Source organism: Emydura macquarii, unplaced genomic scaffold (genome assembly GCF_026122565.2).
Source record: "Emydura macquarii macquarii isolate MOO-44397 ecotype Brisbane River unplaced genomic scaffold, CSIRO-AGI_Emac_v2 contig_1043, whole genome shotgun sequence".
NCBI classification, from domain to species: Eukaryota; Metazoa; Chordata; order Testudines; family Chelidae; genus Emydura; species Emydura macquarii.
Genome location: NW_027131180.1, coordinates 8,409,497 through 8,426,541, shown reverse-complemented (window position 1 = coordinate 8,426,541; position 17,045 = coordinate 8,409,497). Strand labels below are relative to the sequence as shown.

The window sequence follows — 17,045 nt, the reverse complement described above, 5'->3', positions numbered from 1 at the left end:
CCTTCTAATCAATGGTTGTGAATAGACCTCATCTACTCTAACTAAATGGACTTTGTTAACACTTACCCTCCCCATTGTTGTTTCTTACCCTTGGATGTATATATATACACCTCCTATCTGTGATTACCATTTCATGCATCTGACGAAGTGGGTTGCAGCCCACGAAAGCTTATGCCTGCGGAAATTTGTTAGTCTTTAAAGTGCTACAGGACTCTCGTTGTTTTTGCTGTATACAGACTAAGACGGCTACCCCTCTGAATCCTTCACTTAGTACTGGCATTATGCCTGGTAGCTCAAGAGGAGTCTTTCTGCCTTTCGTGATGGAATATCAGATTTAATGAAAACACCTCCCTTCTTTCTGCCTAATTTTGACTGCTGAATGCTAGCACTGTCTCTAAGATTAAATTCAACTACTGGTGCCCTCTCTTGCTTCCCTTCTTTTGTTCTTGAAAATACTACTTTACTTCTATATTCCACGTGATTACAATGTGTCTCCTTTTTTTCCCTAATTTCTTCTTAGATCACAGTCAGTGTAGCACAGGGTCACGTGCACACCCCTTCACCTCCTCCTAAACCTCGCTTCAAAAGCTATGCGTATACACAAGCTGCTTATGTCATGTCCCCTGGCCAAAAAAGGAGGCAGTTTCCTCCACAGGTCTGTCAACATTACTGTTTGTTCTGAAAATTATTCTGATATGCCTGTGCTTGCTGTGAAATTGTGTGTATACTTTGCTTTTTCCTATATTAGTGATCTACCTTTTTCAGTTTCATTAGGGTCTATCAAGTAGTGCCTTTTTGCTGTACATTTCAGTCTGGCTGACAAAATTATGTCATGCAATTTTTAAATGTTACACAACATTCAAATACTGACATGCTGTTAGACCTTAGCAGTCTTCTTCTTTTATTGCATTTGGTTTTAGAAATGTTAAAAAGAATTAATTTTAAATGCCAATCCCAATTTAAATGTAAGTGGTAATAGGCACATTTGACAGTTAACGATTTTTTATGTGGTTTGTTTATAGAAAAGCATGTATTGTCAATCTTTTTTCCCGGGATTCATTAAAGAAAATGTTACATGATGATTTTCAATCAGCTCAGGTTACTTGGGGGGAAGAGGACAGGGAAATTATTCATTGTTAATGTTCTTTATATGACCTAGTTTAACTTAGGTAATAAAATACTATAGATACACCATAGTCTTAAATATCCCACAATCCGATTCCCTCCAAAGTCAAGATCAGAGACTATCCACCTTGTTGAATGCATTCAGTGCAACTCAGTGCAGTGAGAAAAATAGGGTGGGAATTCTCTTAATAGGTATTTTCAGAATTTTTGGTATTACATAGTTTGAAAAGTGTAAGAACTATAGTGTCACGTAGATGGTAATAAAATTGTATAATATGGTATGATTGCCCTGAATTTCTAATGGAAAAGAAAACTGCATATATTTGCCCCAAAATAGCAGTTTGAGTTTTCCAGTGGGGAACCATTCATCCTGTCTGAACTGTAAAAATGTATTTTCAAATAACATTTTCATTCAACCCCTATTATGATGTTCTGATACTTTGGTGAACTATGACATCATTTATGGAGCCCATGCAGGAAATCCTTTATGAATTTCCACACACCTTTGCTGAAGATAATCATGCTACTGTAATGATTAACACAACAGCTAAACAAAGTGTTTAATATTGACACAGTTAATTTCTTACTGAAATACTAAACTGATATTATAGCAGGATGGAAACTGATGATTTAGCTTGACTTTTCATCACCATAGCCACCAGGAGACATTTTTTAACTCCTAGAACAATACAATGGAAGTCAAATTTATGCAAAGTAATTCACAAAAGATATCTCATAGAGTAACAAAAGAACCTATCTGCATTATTCAGTCCTTTCCCCTATGTTCCAGTCTTCGAAAAGATCAAAAAAGTCTTCTGTGTCTTCAGAATAATAATGATTACTTATTTGGGTCCTAATGTGCTAGGGGCGATACAAACATTGCTAATTGATTGTCCCGGCCCCAAAGAGCTTACAGTCTAATAAAACATAAGAGGTAGATGAGACAAACAAAATGCACACACCACTCTGATCAGTGCAATTCTTAGTCAGTCAATAGTAACAACTACATTTTGCCACTCTTGTTTAGCCATTATTAGAGAATAGCACTCTTTTGGCAGGCAAGTTTCCAGCTAGCTCTTAACTTCTCATCTTTGAATCAGCATATCAAGATTTAAGATGAAGAACTTTACTTTCCTAATCCAGAAAACAGCCTATTGTGATAATTGATGCTATATAGATATGAAGGTGACATATCTTCATAATCCTACCAGTTCAATTTTTTTGCTTTTTGTAAGCAATAAAGATTACTTTTGGACTTTCACTGGCTCTCCAAGTCTTTTCCAACTGATTGTGATAATGATTTTCAAAATGAAGAATGTAAAGTCTCTAGATTTACTGCTACCATGATGATCTTCTAATCAAAGCCAGTTCTATTGAAAAAGTCATACGAGGCACATCAAAACTAATCCAACTTCTCTTTTTCCATTGTACTTTCTTAAATTCCCATCTGTTTAATTTCAGATTAAAATATCTCACTTTGTACCTTACCCCTAGGAAAACTCAAGAGTCTCTTCCACTTGATCTGCCTTTGAAATTTCAAAGACCTTCCCAGGTGACTGGCTGACAAGATCTTCATCTCCTAGAGGTGATGGTTTTCTGTGGAGATACATTGGCAATTATTCCTCTCAGACCTCTGCAGTCTTTCGAATGTATAGAACTATAATTACAAGCACCTGAGTCTGAGTGTCCCACTAAGAGACTCAAAGAAGATATTTTTTTTCATTAAGATAGTGTTTATCCAAGGAGAATCTTCCTCAGCGCTCTGCTGAAACAGCATCTGATCTGAATTACCCCAGGTTCCTGTGTCTTCATTTGAAATGGTCAGGGGAGTTCTGATTTAGGGGAAATGGTCCAGTAAAATATCTAATCTAAGCATGAATGTGAGCTACTTAGAATTCAAAACAGCTGCAAATGCAATAAGAACACTTTCCAAATATTTTGAAACATCTTTCTGTAATGCTGTTGTAAAGCCACTGCAGGATGACCGTTGCATACAGCAACTGTCAAAGCTGGCAAAAAAGTGCTGGGTTATGATCAGAAATAACAAACTTCTGTATTCACAAGAAAGAAGATTGCCCTCAAAGCACTTTACCTCAAAAGAAGATGGAATTGTCTCTGCTCCCCTTGATAAGCAGACTGTGTAAGACTTCCATCCCATTACCACTTCCCTTCCTCGGAAGCCCATCTACCTCACCAGCTACCATCACAGAAGTCAGCTACTGGGGACAGACATTGGTGAGTGAAGGCTCAGTCTGTCTGTCTTTCACCTTAGTCCCTAACAGACTGGACTACAGCCATTCTATGGCACCCAGCCTCAGTGGTTTTCACACCTTCCTCTCCTCAGCCAAGAAATCTCTATGGCCACTGGTCTTTGGAAGTCACTATATTTGAGTGGTGATCACCACCACTGAACCCAGCTTTCTCACATTGGTCACAGCCATCAATACTGGACTTTTCTTTCTGAATTCTTGTGACCACTTCTGTCACCATGGCATTATTCCCTGGTTGCCTTACCTCACCTTCCCTACCATCATCTATCACAACTCTTCTCCATCTTTGTCTCTTCCCTTCTGTCCCTTTCCAACCTCTGTTCACTTTCACCAGTGCTTTCCACCCCACTTGTTTGGTCCTATGACCATTACCCTCCGTGCTTTTTTCATCTGTTAGCCCCACTCACCCTCTAACATCTTCCTTCCTTTCTGACTTCTTGCTTGAGTTGTGAAGAAGATGCACAATGACAAGGCTAGCCAATCCACACTGCACTATATTAGACTCAGACTTTCCTTGACTGTAATGCATCTGGGAGATGCACACAAAAAATCACAATTTCCCCATGCTATCGCTTTTTCATCTGTTGTTTAGACTGAGCTGATCTGCATCCTGTTTGAAAATTCAGGCCTTTTAAAATGTTATTACTCACATAAATGATGGGCATTCTGTTGAAACCTAGAGAAAAAAACCTCCCTCTCCTATCTACCAATGAATGTGGAGAGCTCAAAACTGCTGTAAATCTCAGGATATCAATCCACTGTCAACTTCCAAATCCTTTATTGTTGAATTCCTTAAGCATTAAGAAAGGCCTAAGTGCAAATTATTTGTGTATACAAGTTTCACATCTCAGTTACCTCTCAGTCAATATAGACTGCTTATCTGACTTACTCTGCACCTGCATATTTTCCATTTCCTGAAGGCAGTTTCATCACTGAGGCTGTCAATCTGGCTTCCCTTAAAAAAATGGGATCCTCAATCTAGTTCTCGGAACTTTGTCAAAGATACTTTTTTGAATCTCTCTCAAGATTCTTTGTTTCATCTCTATAAATCTGTCATCTTCTTGTATCACTTCAGCTCACTGAATATCTGAACAAGAAGCATTATCCATTGTATAATTGCCCCTTCATTTTCTCCAAACATACTTGTTCTCAGACCAGTTCTAATTTTATATGCAGGTGTAACTCTGCTTTCCACCTGATTCATAATAACACCCTGCCTTAATTTTGCCAAAGACATCGTATGTAAACCTTCAGGGCCTTAAGATATTATCTTTACACGACACAGCTATAGAGAGTTTTCAGTTTTTAGAACTCAGAAGCTCCTTCATGAGGGACAATTATTTTTCTTCGAAAAAGCTGCTTTTAGGGGAAAAAAACAAACCCTTGGCTTTATTAAAAGAAGATGGGGGATTTTCAGTTTTCAAACATGACTTTAAATAGGATGTCCAACATTTACATTTAGTTTTCAGATTGGTATTGGCATATGTAAATATGCCTTTGGCAATCTTATTTGAAAGTAGAGCTGCCAAAATGTTCAATTTGTGGTTTATGGGAAATTGCAAAATTTCCTGGGAACCAGAAATTCTGTAAAATTTGTGTCTCAGAAACACTGACACGTGGTCTTTCTGAAACAAAATATATTCCCTGGTATGCTGGAATCTGCTGACTGAAATGGACATGATTCTTCTCAGTTTCACCACTTCAATTCAGTGAAGAACAGTAGTGAATCTGATAAGAATCATGTCCATTTCAGTTAGCAGCTTCCAGGGTTTGTGGCTTTGGGGTAGCCTTTCCATGGGCTGCGGGATCCCAGTGCTTCCAGACTTCTGGGCTAGCTGGATCCTCAGGTTGCCCAACTCTCGGCAACTGCCTCCCCAGGCTGCAGAAGTTTGACAGCACTGGGAGGCAGCTGGCCCAGGAGTCTGGAATCTGTGGGGTCCCTAACCCAGAGCAGTCTGCATGACAGGCCTGTCTCTGAGCCATGGACTCTGAAGCCCCAGGGTCACCAGCAGTGCTCTAGGTGAACTTGCTGGAAAGCAGTCAGGGATCTATAAGAACCCTTCCTGTGGTTCATCAAAAGTTTATCAAACCCAATACGTTTCATGTTTGACCAATCATCATTTTCCAATGAAAACCCTGTTTTGTACAAAAATTCTTGACTAGTGCTGTGTGAAAGTTAATGTGAGCCACGGCTATTGTGTTTAAAAAAAAATCTCTGTTTCCAAATTGGACCCAAATTGGTCATATTTGTATAGCCTCATAGATTCTTGTTCTTTTGCCAAGTGGTAGAGTTACTTTTGTAGTACTTTATACTTTAAGTAAATTACAGCATTTGAATGCGGGATTATTTTTATCAGTCTATGACTGACAAGCTTCAGTAGGTTTGAATTTAAAATAATATGAGCTATATAATTAAGCAATAATGGCCAAAAAGGTGGGCATTTTGTGGTATTTAATGATTTGCAAGAGGAATTGAGAACAGAAGCTTCACCTCAGGCCCTTAACCTCACCAGTCATTAACTGTCACGAAATTTCTGACTTTGAGGTTCTTAATGGTATTTTACAAAATGTGATAAACATTTCTTCACAATTTCTCTGTACTCCCACTGATGTGCATTTTCTTGTACACAGTATCAGACTTTCCGTAACAGTTAGTGATAAGTACAATAACTAGCCCAGAAATTAAAACTTCATTTTGAATATTAGTTAAGATTTATAATACTTAAATTGAATTTGCTTACCTAAGACACATTATTATTGTGATAATTTATGGCTAGAAACCCTCTAATGTTTTGTAATCTTGTAGTAGCAGGATTTTTACAGTCCTTTACCTTCTGCCACCATATTTATTTGATCTTACTTGTCACAGATTGCTTGTCACCGATCTCCACTGCATGCCCCTCTACCACTTTCACACACCCTACGTACTGAGCAGTAGTGCAAACTCACTGGCTTTTCATTGAATTAAGACAATGGTTGCCCTGCTTTGAGGCTGTGATCCAGATATGCTCCAGTTTACTCTGTGGCAATGAGTTCCTCGGAGATACTCTCTTAAATTACAGTACAGGCAAGCAGGACTATAGTTATAACATTTATTTTTGATAAATGTTCAAGGCCAAGCATACAATAGAAGAACTATGAAATAAAAATGACTTGTATGGAAAATTGCGTTGCAAAAAGCTAACTAGAGTGTTTAGTTATTGCTAGCCAAAAGCTTAGCTATTATGCAGGAAAAAGCAGAGAGATTCCTTAAAACAAGCTATAATGGACCCAGAACCTTTAGATTTTACAAGACATTGGATTAACCACAACAATTTACCACCCCTTATTTAGATGGTTTTATTAGTTGGCAGGAGAGCTCTCTCCCACCGACATAACACGGCTACACTCACATTTATTCCGGCAAAACTTATGTCGCTCAGTAGGGTGTTTTTTTCACACCCCTGAGTGACAAAGGTTTTGCTGGCATAAGTGCAAGTGTAGACAAGCCCTAAGAGAGACAAGGTGGGTGAAGTAATATCTTTTATTGGTCCATTAAAAGATATTACCTCAACCACCTTGTGTCTCTAATATCCTGGGACCAGCACAACTACAACACAGCATAGAACAAGGGATCAAATAAATCAGATGAGACTAAGTGATAAACACCCCACTTGAGTGTAAATGGCCTACATGCTGAACTGTTCTTTGGGATATGTAAAGCTTAACACACTTTCTCCTAGTGTCAAATGAAATGTCTATTCCCATAAGAAATGCAATTACAGAAAAACAAATTAGAAAAGTCATACCTTCTCACAGTACTATTCACATTTTCTGTGTGTGTGTGTGTGTGTGTGTGTGTGTGTGTGTAAGTAAGTAAGTAAGTAAGTAAAAGAAACTAGATCCTATTTATTTTTTGCCTGATTTGTTCTGCCAAATTGTAGGCAGTTCTCAAATACTCTTGCAATACAAAGCTTTAAAATGCAGGTATGGTTCTGGATGTTCTGTTCTGAGGATTAAATTGCTGCTGACCTTGTTCATCTTACCTATATGTCTTTGGCAACATTTTTGAGGTTTTTTTAGATTAAAGTATAGTGCTACTGTATACTCTGGTGAATTATATTAAAGCAGTCTGCATATAATTTATCATTTAAAATACAGCTGAAGATTCTAAAGTGATTTATTTAAAAGTGATGCTGGAAAGGGAAACATGGTATCTCTCTTGTCAAGAAACAGACCAAGTTATTGTACTGGCTCATAATGAGAATAATACATATCATTCATAAATTGTAGAAATGCTAAGGATAATATATTTTGTTTTCTTCTATCATACATCAACCCATAATCTAATAAAGAAATTACCATGTTATACTAATAGATGGCTGGCTTTATCACAGAATGTGAAAAATGATTTGTACTTTCTTAACTTGATATTGATTGATATCTTAATAGTTACATATTTTAATTTTGGACATGGAAAAGATGTATAGGTCATTTCCCCCACTACTAATAAAATATTTTTCCCATACATGCTTTCAATAGTCAATTTTTGTCTTCTCAGTGAGTTAATTAACATGAGACATACGCAGCCTTCGTATAATGATTTTAAGTTTAGTCTTATAAAATGTTTCAAAATAGCTAAACAAAATGAACAATAATTTAAAAGTTAAATAATAGAATTTATTTTATTCATTTTTTATCTGTCTTTGGCGAGCTACAAGTTCTTCCTCTGCTGAAAGCAAAGAATGGCCCATTATAAAATGTAGCCCTGGTGAATGTGAGCAAACATATTCACCACTGAACATGAGAGAGGTTCCATGAAGAGAGAGAACTTTAATACCCTAAAGTATTGGTTCTCAAACTGGGGATGGTAGCCCTTAAGAGGGTCATGATGTGACGGTCGCAAGCTGTGAGTCCCAAAGCCGGCCGGGCACGTGGCTGTGACCTTGGAGCACCGCCACTCGTGGGACTGTGAGCCCCGAGCCCAGCCAGGCGTGGGGCTGTGAGCTTTCCTGTTTCCTCCCAGTGCAGGAACATGGGGGGAGAAGGGCGAACAGTGACACATCAATACTGCTCACCCACTCCCCAACATTCCTCTGTGCCCCTCTAGGAGGCTGTGGAGTGGGGGAGTGAGGAGCAATGCCAGGGCTCCCTGCATGCAGGTCACTTCCCCACCTGGGCTGTGCTGTGAGGAAAGCTTCAGGAGCTGCTGCTCTCTGCCCTCCCCTTATGCAGCCCAGGTGGTGAAAGTGATCGGCATGCAGGGAGCCCTGATGTTGGACCCTAGGGGTGCATGGAGGAACAGTGGGAGGAGCAAGCAGCAATACCAGTCACTCTGTACATGCAGGTCACTTTCCCCAGGTATAGGTGTCCAGGTGTTAGGGGCAAATAGGGAATGGGAAGCCCACAAGGGCCAGGCATGAAGGGGGAGAGGGGAGCCCACAGGAGCCAGGAGCGCCCCTGGTGGTGGGGGCAATTGGGCATTAGGGAGTCGCGCTCAGAGGCTTGCTGTGTGAAAAGGGGGTCACTAATACAAAAAGTTTGTGAACCACTGCCTTAAACGTTTCTTCTTCTATTAGTTTTCTCTCCCTCACATTATGCTGATAGGGGAACTGCAAGCCTACATCTCACTGTTCATGGATTTGAAATACTATAGATTCTATGTGTAAAAGAGCAAAAGAATGTGTATGAGAATAAAAATAAAAACATAAATAAAATACACTATTAAAGCTACTTCTGTACAGATCTTTCTCTCAAAAGTAGGCCTGGTGACATAGTGTGAATGGGTGTGGGTATGTCAGAAGCTGACATATTTAAACCAAATGAGGAAAGTACACACTTTATTCGCTGTTATACAAGGAAACATTTTACAGAATACTATAGTAGCAGAATTACTTGATTATGCTTGTATTCAAAATGTCCAGTCAAATAAATCAAATGAAATACTTGGGCTCCTTTTATAGACTTTCAGAATTTAGGCTGTAAAGAGGAATTGCTTATGGCAGTATGTGGGTTGTGCGCGGGAGTTGCATTAAGTTTACCAGACAGAATGTTAATTAAAAAATATACTAGTGAGTTGAGTTTTTTTGTATCATAAGGAAGAACAATCTTCCCTGACATACGAAGATTGGTGCTCCTTTACTACATCTGCCTTCCCTTCATGTTAGAAGGGATTTAAAGATTAGCCTGAATCCATTACTATCAAGTATTCCTCCTTTATACTTTTTTGCCACTGTAACAAAAAAAAAATATATATAGGACTTACTCTGGAGCTGAGAAAGCAAGTGATTGCCTTGAGAGAATTGTCCAACGATGGTATTTCATGTACAACCCATCTGGAGCAATAGATCTTATCCTTCTTTCCACCCTTATAAAGTAGGAGACCCAAAGCAGAATCTAAATCCAGGCTTCCTGCATTCATAGAACCATACAAATGTAGGGCTGGAAGGGACCTCAAGAGGTTACCTAGTCCCCATTTTTTAGCTGCACATTTAATTTTTCCTTCGTAAGTATAGAACTGCTCACATGTTTTTATTGAATTTCATCTTGTTGATTTCAAACCAGTTCTTAATTTGTCAAGGTCGTTTTGAATTCTAATCCTGTCTTCCAAAGTGTTTGCAACCCCTCCCAGCTTGGTGTCATCTATAGGTAATAATAATACCCTGAGTGTAGCCTCTATCATTTCTTTTGTGTCTGAGCCCTTTCTAAGATATTTCCAACACCTGATATTTTTTTCTGTTGTTTTCAGTTATGACTCTCCTACCCTGACAGACAGACTAACTATAAAGCAGATATTTTTCAGCTACTAGGTATTGTCTAGATGCTTGTAACATAATATTCTTGTTTACTTTCTCCCCATATATTTCCACAGATGAAAACATTAGCATTTTCCCAAATGGTTTCATCTAAATAATGGCTTGTTAAGAGGCTTGTTGAACCAGTGAAATAGTCTGTGATTTCTGTGATTTAAATATTACAGAATTCGAAATTCTACTGTGTGTGTCATGTGGGGTCTTCAAATATTCCATAAATATTTTAGTGTATGATGGTAATTTTGTGCTCATTTTGTTTCATGATTTGCGGGGGGTTATGGGGGAAAGGTGATTATTAGAAATTGACTAGAAACGTATCTGAGCTGCTAAAAGTAAATGTCATTCTCTCCCATGCTTGTGTACTTGCTGTTTGTTTATTTATTTCCAAAGGTTAGGATGAAAAAGTAATTTTACTTATCTGCAATGTTATCAATTAATTTATCCAGACTTTGTGTAACAAAACAAAACCCAGTAATGCTGAGAAGATCCATTTGAATATTTCACTTATAAGAATTTGGTGTATATTGGACATATTACTTGCCATAAGAATTTAGATTGCAGTAGCTTGATCATGAAGCAAGTTTAACTTGTCACTACATATGTGGCTAAATGGATTAATTGCACTTTTTATTTAGTTCCAGAGGGGTAGCCATGTTAGTCTGTATACAGCAAAAACAACCGGAGTTCTGTGGCACTTTAAAGACTAACAAATTTAATTTTTGTAGGCATAAGCTGTCTTGAGACTCAGCTCACTTCATCAGATGCAGAGGTAGAATGATATAGTAAATAGGAAACACAGATATACAAGTGCATAGAGAACAATGGGGGAGGTGGATGAAAGCCGGGTACTTGAGGGCTAATGACAGTCATTGAGTAGGAGGTGAGAATGGGTGAGCAAAGCAATTATTTAGATTAGGTGTAAACAATGGGAGTATTGGATGCAATAGCATTGTTACATATCTTCAGTTTGTCAGTTGGATACAGTGAAGGCTGCAGTAATTTGCACTCATAGGTCAAGTGTTCCTCTTCATAATTCAAATCCCTCTACATATCCTAGAGAGATGGCACATGATGTCAGGAGGCACTGTAGCCTATTGGATAGATAAGTGGCTTGGGAGTCAGAAGGTCTGGGTTTTAGCCTTGGTTTGCCACTGCCCTATTGGGTAACTTCTGGCAAGTTACTTTACCTCCACTCCAACTTCACAACTGTAAAACAGCCATAATAATAGGTAAGAGCCCTAAATATTAAATCCTGGATTATGATCAACCTCAAATTCAATGGTATTTGATTCAGGGGCTGAATTTAGTCCCTTTATAGAATAGAACTCTTATTAAATTTCTGTTTAGGTCCAGGACAAAGTTCAGGGGTGCTTGGATCTATTATGTTTTAGTCCCATATTGAATCATCATATGTGCCTTGTCACAGTTTCAGGGTAACTGCATCAGTATCTCTTCTCCCCCACCCTCTTGTGATCAACTCCAGGAGCTCCCATTCATGTCGCTTGTCCCCAGCCATCAGCTGCCTCTTGCAGGAACCCTTTTTGCACTCCTTTCTGATGGGGGACTTTAAGGTTACATAGCTCCCTGCCTTATTCTGTGATATCCCCCGCAAGCCAATCTGCATAAAGGCCAACACTTGTGCTTTACTTCATCTCCAAGGGCTATGAACAGTGCATTCCCAGCAGTTACAGGATGTCACACAGCTCCTTCTGATCAACTACATTTATTCTTAAAAGTAAAAGTATTATAGAGAAAACCTGTAAAAACAATAAACGTTCCTATACATATGCTAAAAGCTTACTAAAGGTCACCCATTAGTCTTAGGGACCTTGTAGGCCAATATCTTTCCAATCCTTCTACAAGGCTGTCCATTTGCTAGTCCCAAAAAGAAGACCCTGAGTCGCTTTAAACCCAGACTTTTTATATCAAAAGTCCTTTTTTTGTCTGTTGGTCTCTGGAAAGCTCAGATGGAACCAATACTTGCAAGACTCCCCAGGGAATGCTACCTCTCTGGAGGTGTTTGCCACTTAAGTGATTCACCTTTATCACTGCCCACTCTTCTTGATTCCTGGGAGCGATATGATAACACCCAGCCCCCTCCACCGGAGATGCATACAATCATAAGCTTAATACAATATGATCCTTTGATGCTTCTCGGGGAACCCAGGACTGAGAGTCACCTTGTTGCCACCTGCCTGCAGCTCTAGGGAGTCTTGCCTGTGGCAGATGGGTGTTAGCTCCCTAACACCTCCAGCCTTTCAGCCACTCAAGCACTTTTCTGGGCTATGCCAGCCCTGCCTTTGCCCTGTAGGTTGTCAATAGATGCACCCACCCCCAAGTCCCATCATAGAGCCCCCCTGTGGTGTCCAGCCCCTGATCAATACCTACTAAAATCTCAGATCCTGTGTTCCCAAAGGAGCAGTGTAGCCCAGTTTACCATGTTACCTTAGCCCACCACTTAGGAATAACACATAGCACTAGATTTTGATTATAGTTAAACAAAAGGAAATGTATTTAAGAAAAATAGTGATTCAAATAAAAACCAGTGTGAGTGATGGAAGCAAATGGTTAGATACAAAACCATCACAAAACATGAACAAGGACCTGCACTTAATAATTACCTTTCGTATCTAATAAAGTAGATTTTCACCACAAAGTTATTTTTCAGAACTTGCTAGCTCCAAGGAGCTTGGACCTTCATGAAGCACCCCTGCTCATCAAGGTACCTCCTCAGTGAATGGATCTCCACCCTGTGATATACTCAACCAGTCTTCTCTTTATTCACAGCCAGGTGATCCCCTTTTCACTTCCAGTTGGTTTTGATGTGTATAGATGATCTTTGATGTTTTTCCATTGACTTTCTTGGAATAGTGCAAAGGGGCACAATGGCGCAATACAATACAGCTACGTTACATAACCAGCTAGCCAGGAAGGGTGAGAACTTCCTCCCATTTGAATGACTCTTGGGGAGTCATTTTCACTCCAAGACCATAAGGGCATAATTTTCAATATAGTTACATTATTCCTTAAATATTACCCATACACACATCTCACTATGATTATCTGTATCAATAACTTGCTAGCCTTCATGGATAAATACCATGATAGTGGTGTGTTAGGTGTGGTGAGTTTGGCAGGACTGAGACAGGAGCTGCTTGTAAAGAACGCTGAACCCTTAGCCATGTGGTACCAATGGGTCTCTGTGTCACAGGTCCCCAAAGATACTGCATGTGGTTGCAATATCTGTCACGTGCTCCTTTCCCTTCTCAGAGACGTGTATGTTGTGTCCTTATATCTGACACTATAGTATCTTCTTAACTATAACTACATAACATTAAAGTACTTTGGGGTGTTTTTATTAGTTCTTAGCTTCAGAAAATTGATGCATAGTGTGTAACATTTCAGTCACCTGTACTACAGGCATAGCTGTAATTGAGAGAGAGACATCTAGTTCCATTTTTTTTCTGAATTAGAAAGTTGTGAGAATGCCATGGTATGCTTTTCACACCAGTAGCTGTGCAACTCCTTCATCCCTTTTTAAATAGGTAAATCTAAAATATTTTAAAATGACCTGTAAGTGCAATGCAAATGCCTCTGAAGTTGGGATGTAATGCTGTGAAATTCAAATGAGACTAATAAAGATAGGTGTCTAACTTCCATTGAAAGTCAATGAGTGTTGGGTGTCTGCCTCTAGTGGGCCCTTTAGAAAATTTCATTATAAATCATTATAGCATGAAAGGAAGCTACCAGTTTTCTTCTCTTTAAATTTGTAAAACAACTGAGTCAGATTCCATTGAGTTATCTGCTTGCTCAGTAAGTAATTAGGGTTTGTGACAGTCAGCTCTGCATATTTACAGACTGTACTGACCTTTGAAAGGTCAGGCTGCTTATCAGTACTGATCATCAAAGTGCCAGGGTTTTGGCAGTGAATTTGTTGAAGTGCAGACCATATACTATTCTATGTCTCATTCAGCAGACTTTTGGGGATATTTTTTCCCAGCATCCTTACTGTTATCAGTGAATACATCTTGACTGGAGATGAATCTGAGCTGCAATACCCGCTCATCCCAAATGTTGGAGGCATTTGTGTCTGAAGTTTGGGATCGTGTGTAGGTGGAACAAGTAAAGAGCAATTATACTTTACTTGCAATCATGTTCAGCTCTTACTGAGATAGATGCATAAATGCTATCTCATATATTAAAATGAACAGACATCAAAACTTTTCTGAACCTCTTTTGGCTTGAAATGTCACAAAAGCAGGTGAGATATAAAGAAATTCATGTTTTCAACTATGCTGGAAAGACCACAAAGATATTATTTTCTCTTCTTTTTCTGGAAATACACAGGCCCATGAAAGTATGAGGGGGCAAGTGGGAAGGGAGAGTGTTGGGAGGGAAGTTAATCAGACTTATTTGAAGCTAAAACAAAATTTGGGTTGAGTTTGAATTATGTGTAAAGTCTGTGGATGGCTATTTTTTCCAGCCAGTTTGACCATCTGTGACAGAATGCTAGCTGTGGCACCCTGGTACTTTGCTAGTTGCATGGTTGTATAGCAGAGAAGATTACAGGCTTTATTGGAGACCATTAACTTGTTAAGGTGAGAGTGTTGACACTGTGGAGGAGGGAGTGATTTGCCTATGAGATAATTAGCTTAACAAGGGAAAATATATAATTGGCAGGAATAGGAAGTAAGGGGATAGCTCAGAGAGTGAGCCGGATGTGGTAGAGAAAGTTAGCTGGAAGGCGCCTCCTGACGCAAGCCTGTACTATGTTCTATGATGCTGGGAATCTAAAGTTTAAAAATCCCCATGCAGAAAAGGAATGGCTTGTGTGTATATTGTGACTAAGAGACCATCTAAATGGTCCAGGCAATGTGGTAGGCCAGGTAGCTGAGTGAGCATCAAATGACATGATCCCTAATTGAGAACTTCCGGTAATTTTGTGAAAGTGTGTAAACATGTATGCTTTTGTACAAAGGATAATATAGTAAAGCATACAAAACTCTTTGGTGCATGGTAATTATCACCATGTTAATAGTGTAAGTGCTTTTTGGCTAAGAATCAGCCTAAATGTCTCAGGAAAAAATACTTAAAATATATTTTCTTCATAAAATAATGATTTCTTAAAAGGTAAAATGAAATGGGTTTGCCTGATGGTCCAGCAGAAAGGTGCATACGCTACCATGTGAGAGATCAGAACCTGAGAGTCATCTTTTCAGGCCAGCGGAGCCTAGCAGTATGGAGAGAAATACTTTGGGTTGTGTCCAAGTGACTCCTCTCCCTCCAAAGTTTGGGCAGTCATGACTTGCTTGAAAGCAGGGCCATTAAGATGTATGGAGTGTAGGAACTGGTTAAGTGAGGCAATCAGAAGCATCAAGCGAGACTTCCCTGAGATTATACCTGTAAACAAAACACAAGTGCAATGAAAATTGGGAAACAAATGACAGAAACAAAGGATTCAGAATATACACACTACATTCCTCTTTAGGAAATGAAGATCTTACAGAACACAGGAAAAAATAATTCTACAGAATATTGTGATACTGTGATTGGCTTTTTGCATATTCTTACATTTCTCTTTTGATAGAGTATTTTATAACAGTAGACACTGTAGCCATTGAATTCAAGAGTGATTGAAATTTTGGGTGCCTCAGTTTTTACTGCTCAACTTGGTTTTCAGAGGCTGGCTGCTTAGCACGTTGATTTGTGTTTCCTTAGCTTGTTTTATGGCAAATTAAATAAAATATGGGTGATGTGATGAGGCATCCAGTTCCAACTATTCTGATGAATGTATCTCTAATCAGAAACTACTTTAAAATGGTGAATATTACTTTCATAGTTTAGATTTAACTCTGTTTATAAGCTTAGAATTTTTTTAAGCACTTTTAGGAGCATTGGCTCAATGGAGGCAAAAGACTGTAAAACTTTCTTAGGGATAGTCTACACTTAAAACGGCACAATTGTATCGGTACAGCTGGACCGCTGTAAGAGCACTTGTGTAGCTCTCCTGCTGACATAATAAAACCACCTAAACGAGCGGCAGTGGTTGTCCCACCAACATAGTGCTGTCCACACAAGCGCTTATGCCAGCAAAACTTATGTTCCACAGAAGGTGTTTTTTTCATACCCCTGTGTGACAAAAGTTTTTTGCCAGCCTAAGTGCTAGTGTAGACAAGTTCTCAGAGACTAGCTTTTAGAATGTGATGTTTTGCAAATCACTTGCAAAAATGACCATAGTAAGCTTCTATTGCTTCCCATACAAAAATGAAAATCTTCCACATTCTTCAGCTCTCACTTTTCAAAAGCATTAAATTAATTTGTAAACTTTGTAAACTAAGGGGTTAAATGCAGAGATGTCTTCAATATAAATGGCATTTACATGTATTGGTTATGTTAATTTCTTGGTTAATGAATATTTTTGTACTGGAAATCTTTATTTTATTTTAGTCTTTAGTTTCCTATCTTGGTCTCTGATTTGTTTTCGCCCTTTCTCTATTTTGTATCTTAGTTGACATGACCAGGTATGCAAGTTTTTTGCAGAAGCTGCTACATGAACTATGTCTAAGACAATTTACACAGTAGTAATAGACTTTATACTGTTGGTCCGTTTTGTATTGTTGTCCATCTCTGATTCAGTGATAGCTATCCACATTTTGTGATGTTATTTCTGCAGTCTCTGTCTCTCCCTTTTTTATCCTAAATTTTACAGAGTTCTCTTCTTCACTTTCTAGCAGGAAATCTATTGCTATATCTGATACCTAGAGGTATCTTTCTTGCACTTTGTATTTTGTTCAGTGAAGTAGAAAGCATCTTTCATTTTCAATTTCTCTTTGTCACAATGATCAGGAAGCCAGTACGC

The 17,045-nt window shown here is 38.8% G+C and overlaps 1 protein-coding gene across 23 annotated transcripts in view; it reads left to right on the top strand.

The window, feature by feature from the left end:
* The window catches only part of DMD (dystrophin), a 1,854,857-nt gene that overhangs the window by 645,813 nt on the left and 1,191,999 nt on the right, over positions 1–17,045 (top strand). For 22 of the 23 annotated variants that reach the window (XR_010919130.1, XR_010919131.1, XM_067545077.1 and 19 more), the window contains one exon: positions 521–655. The exons of the other annotated variant lie outside the window; for it this stretch is intronic. Coding sequence is in view for 20 of the 22 variants with exons in the window: in XM_067545077.1 (XP_067401178.1) it covers positions 521–655 (135 nt within the window). In the remaining 2 variants the exon portion in view is untranslated. The remainder of the gene's footprint in view (positions 1–520; positions 656–17,045) is intronic. 23 annotated transcript variants of the gene reach the window in all.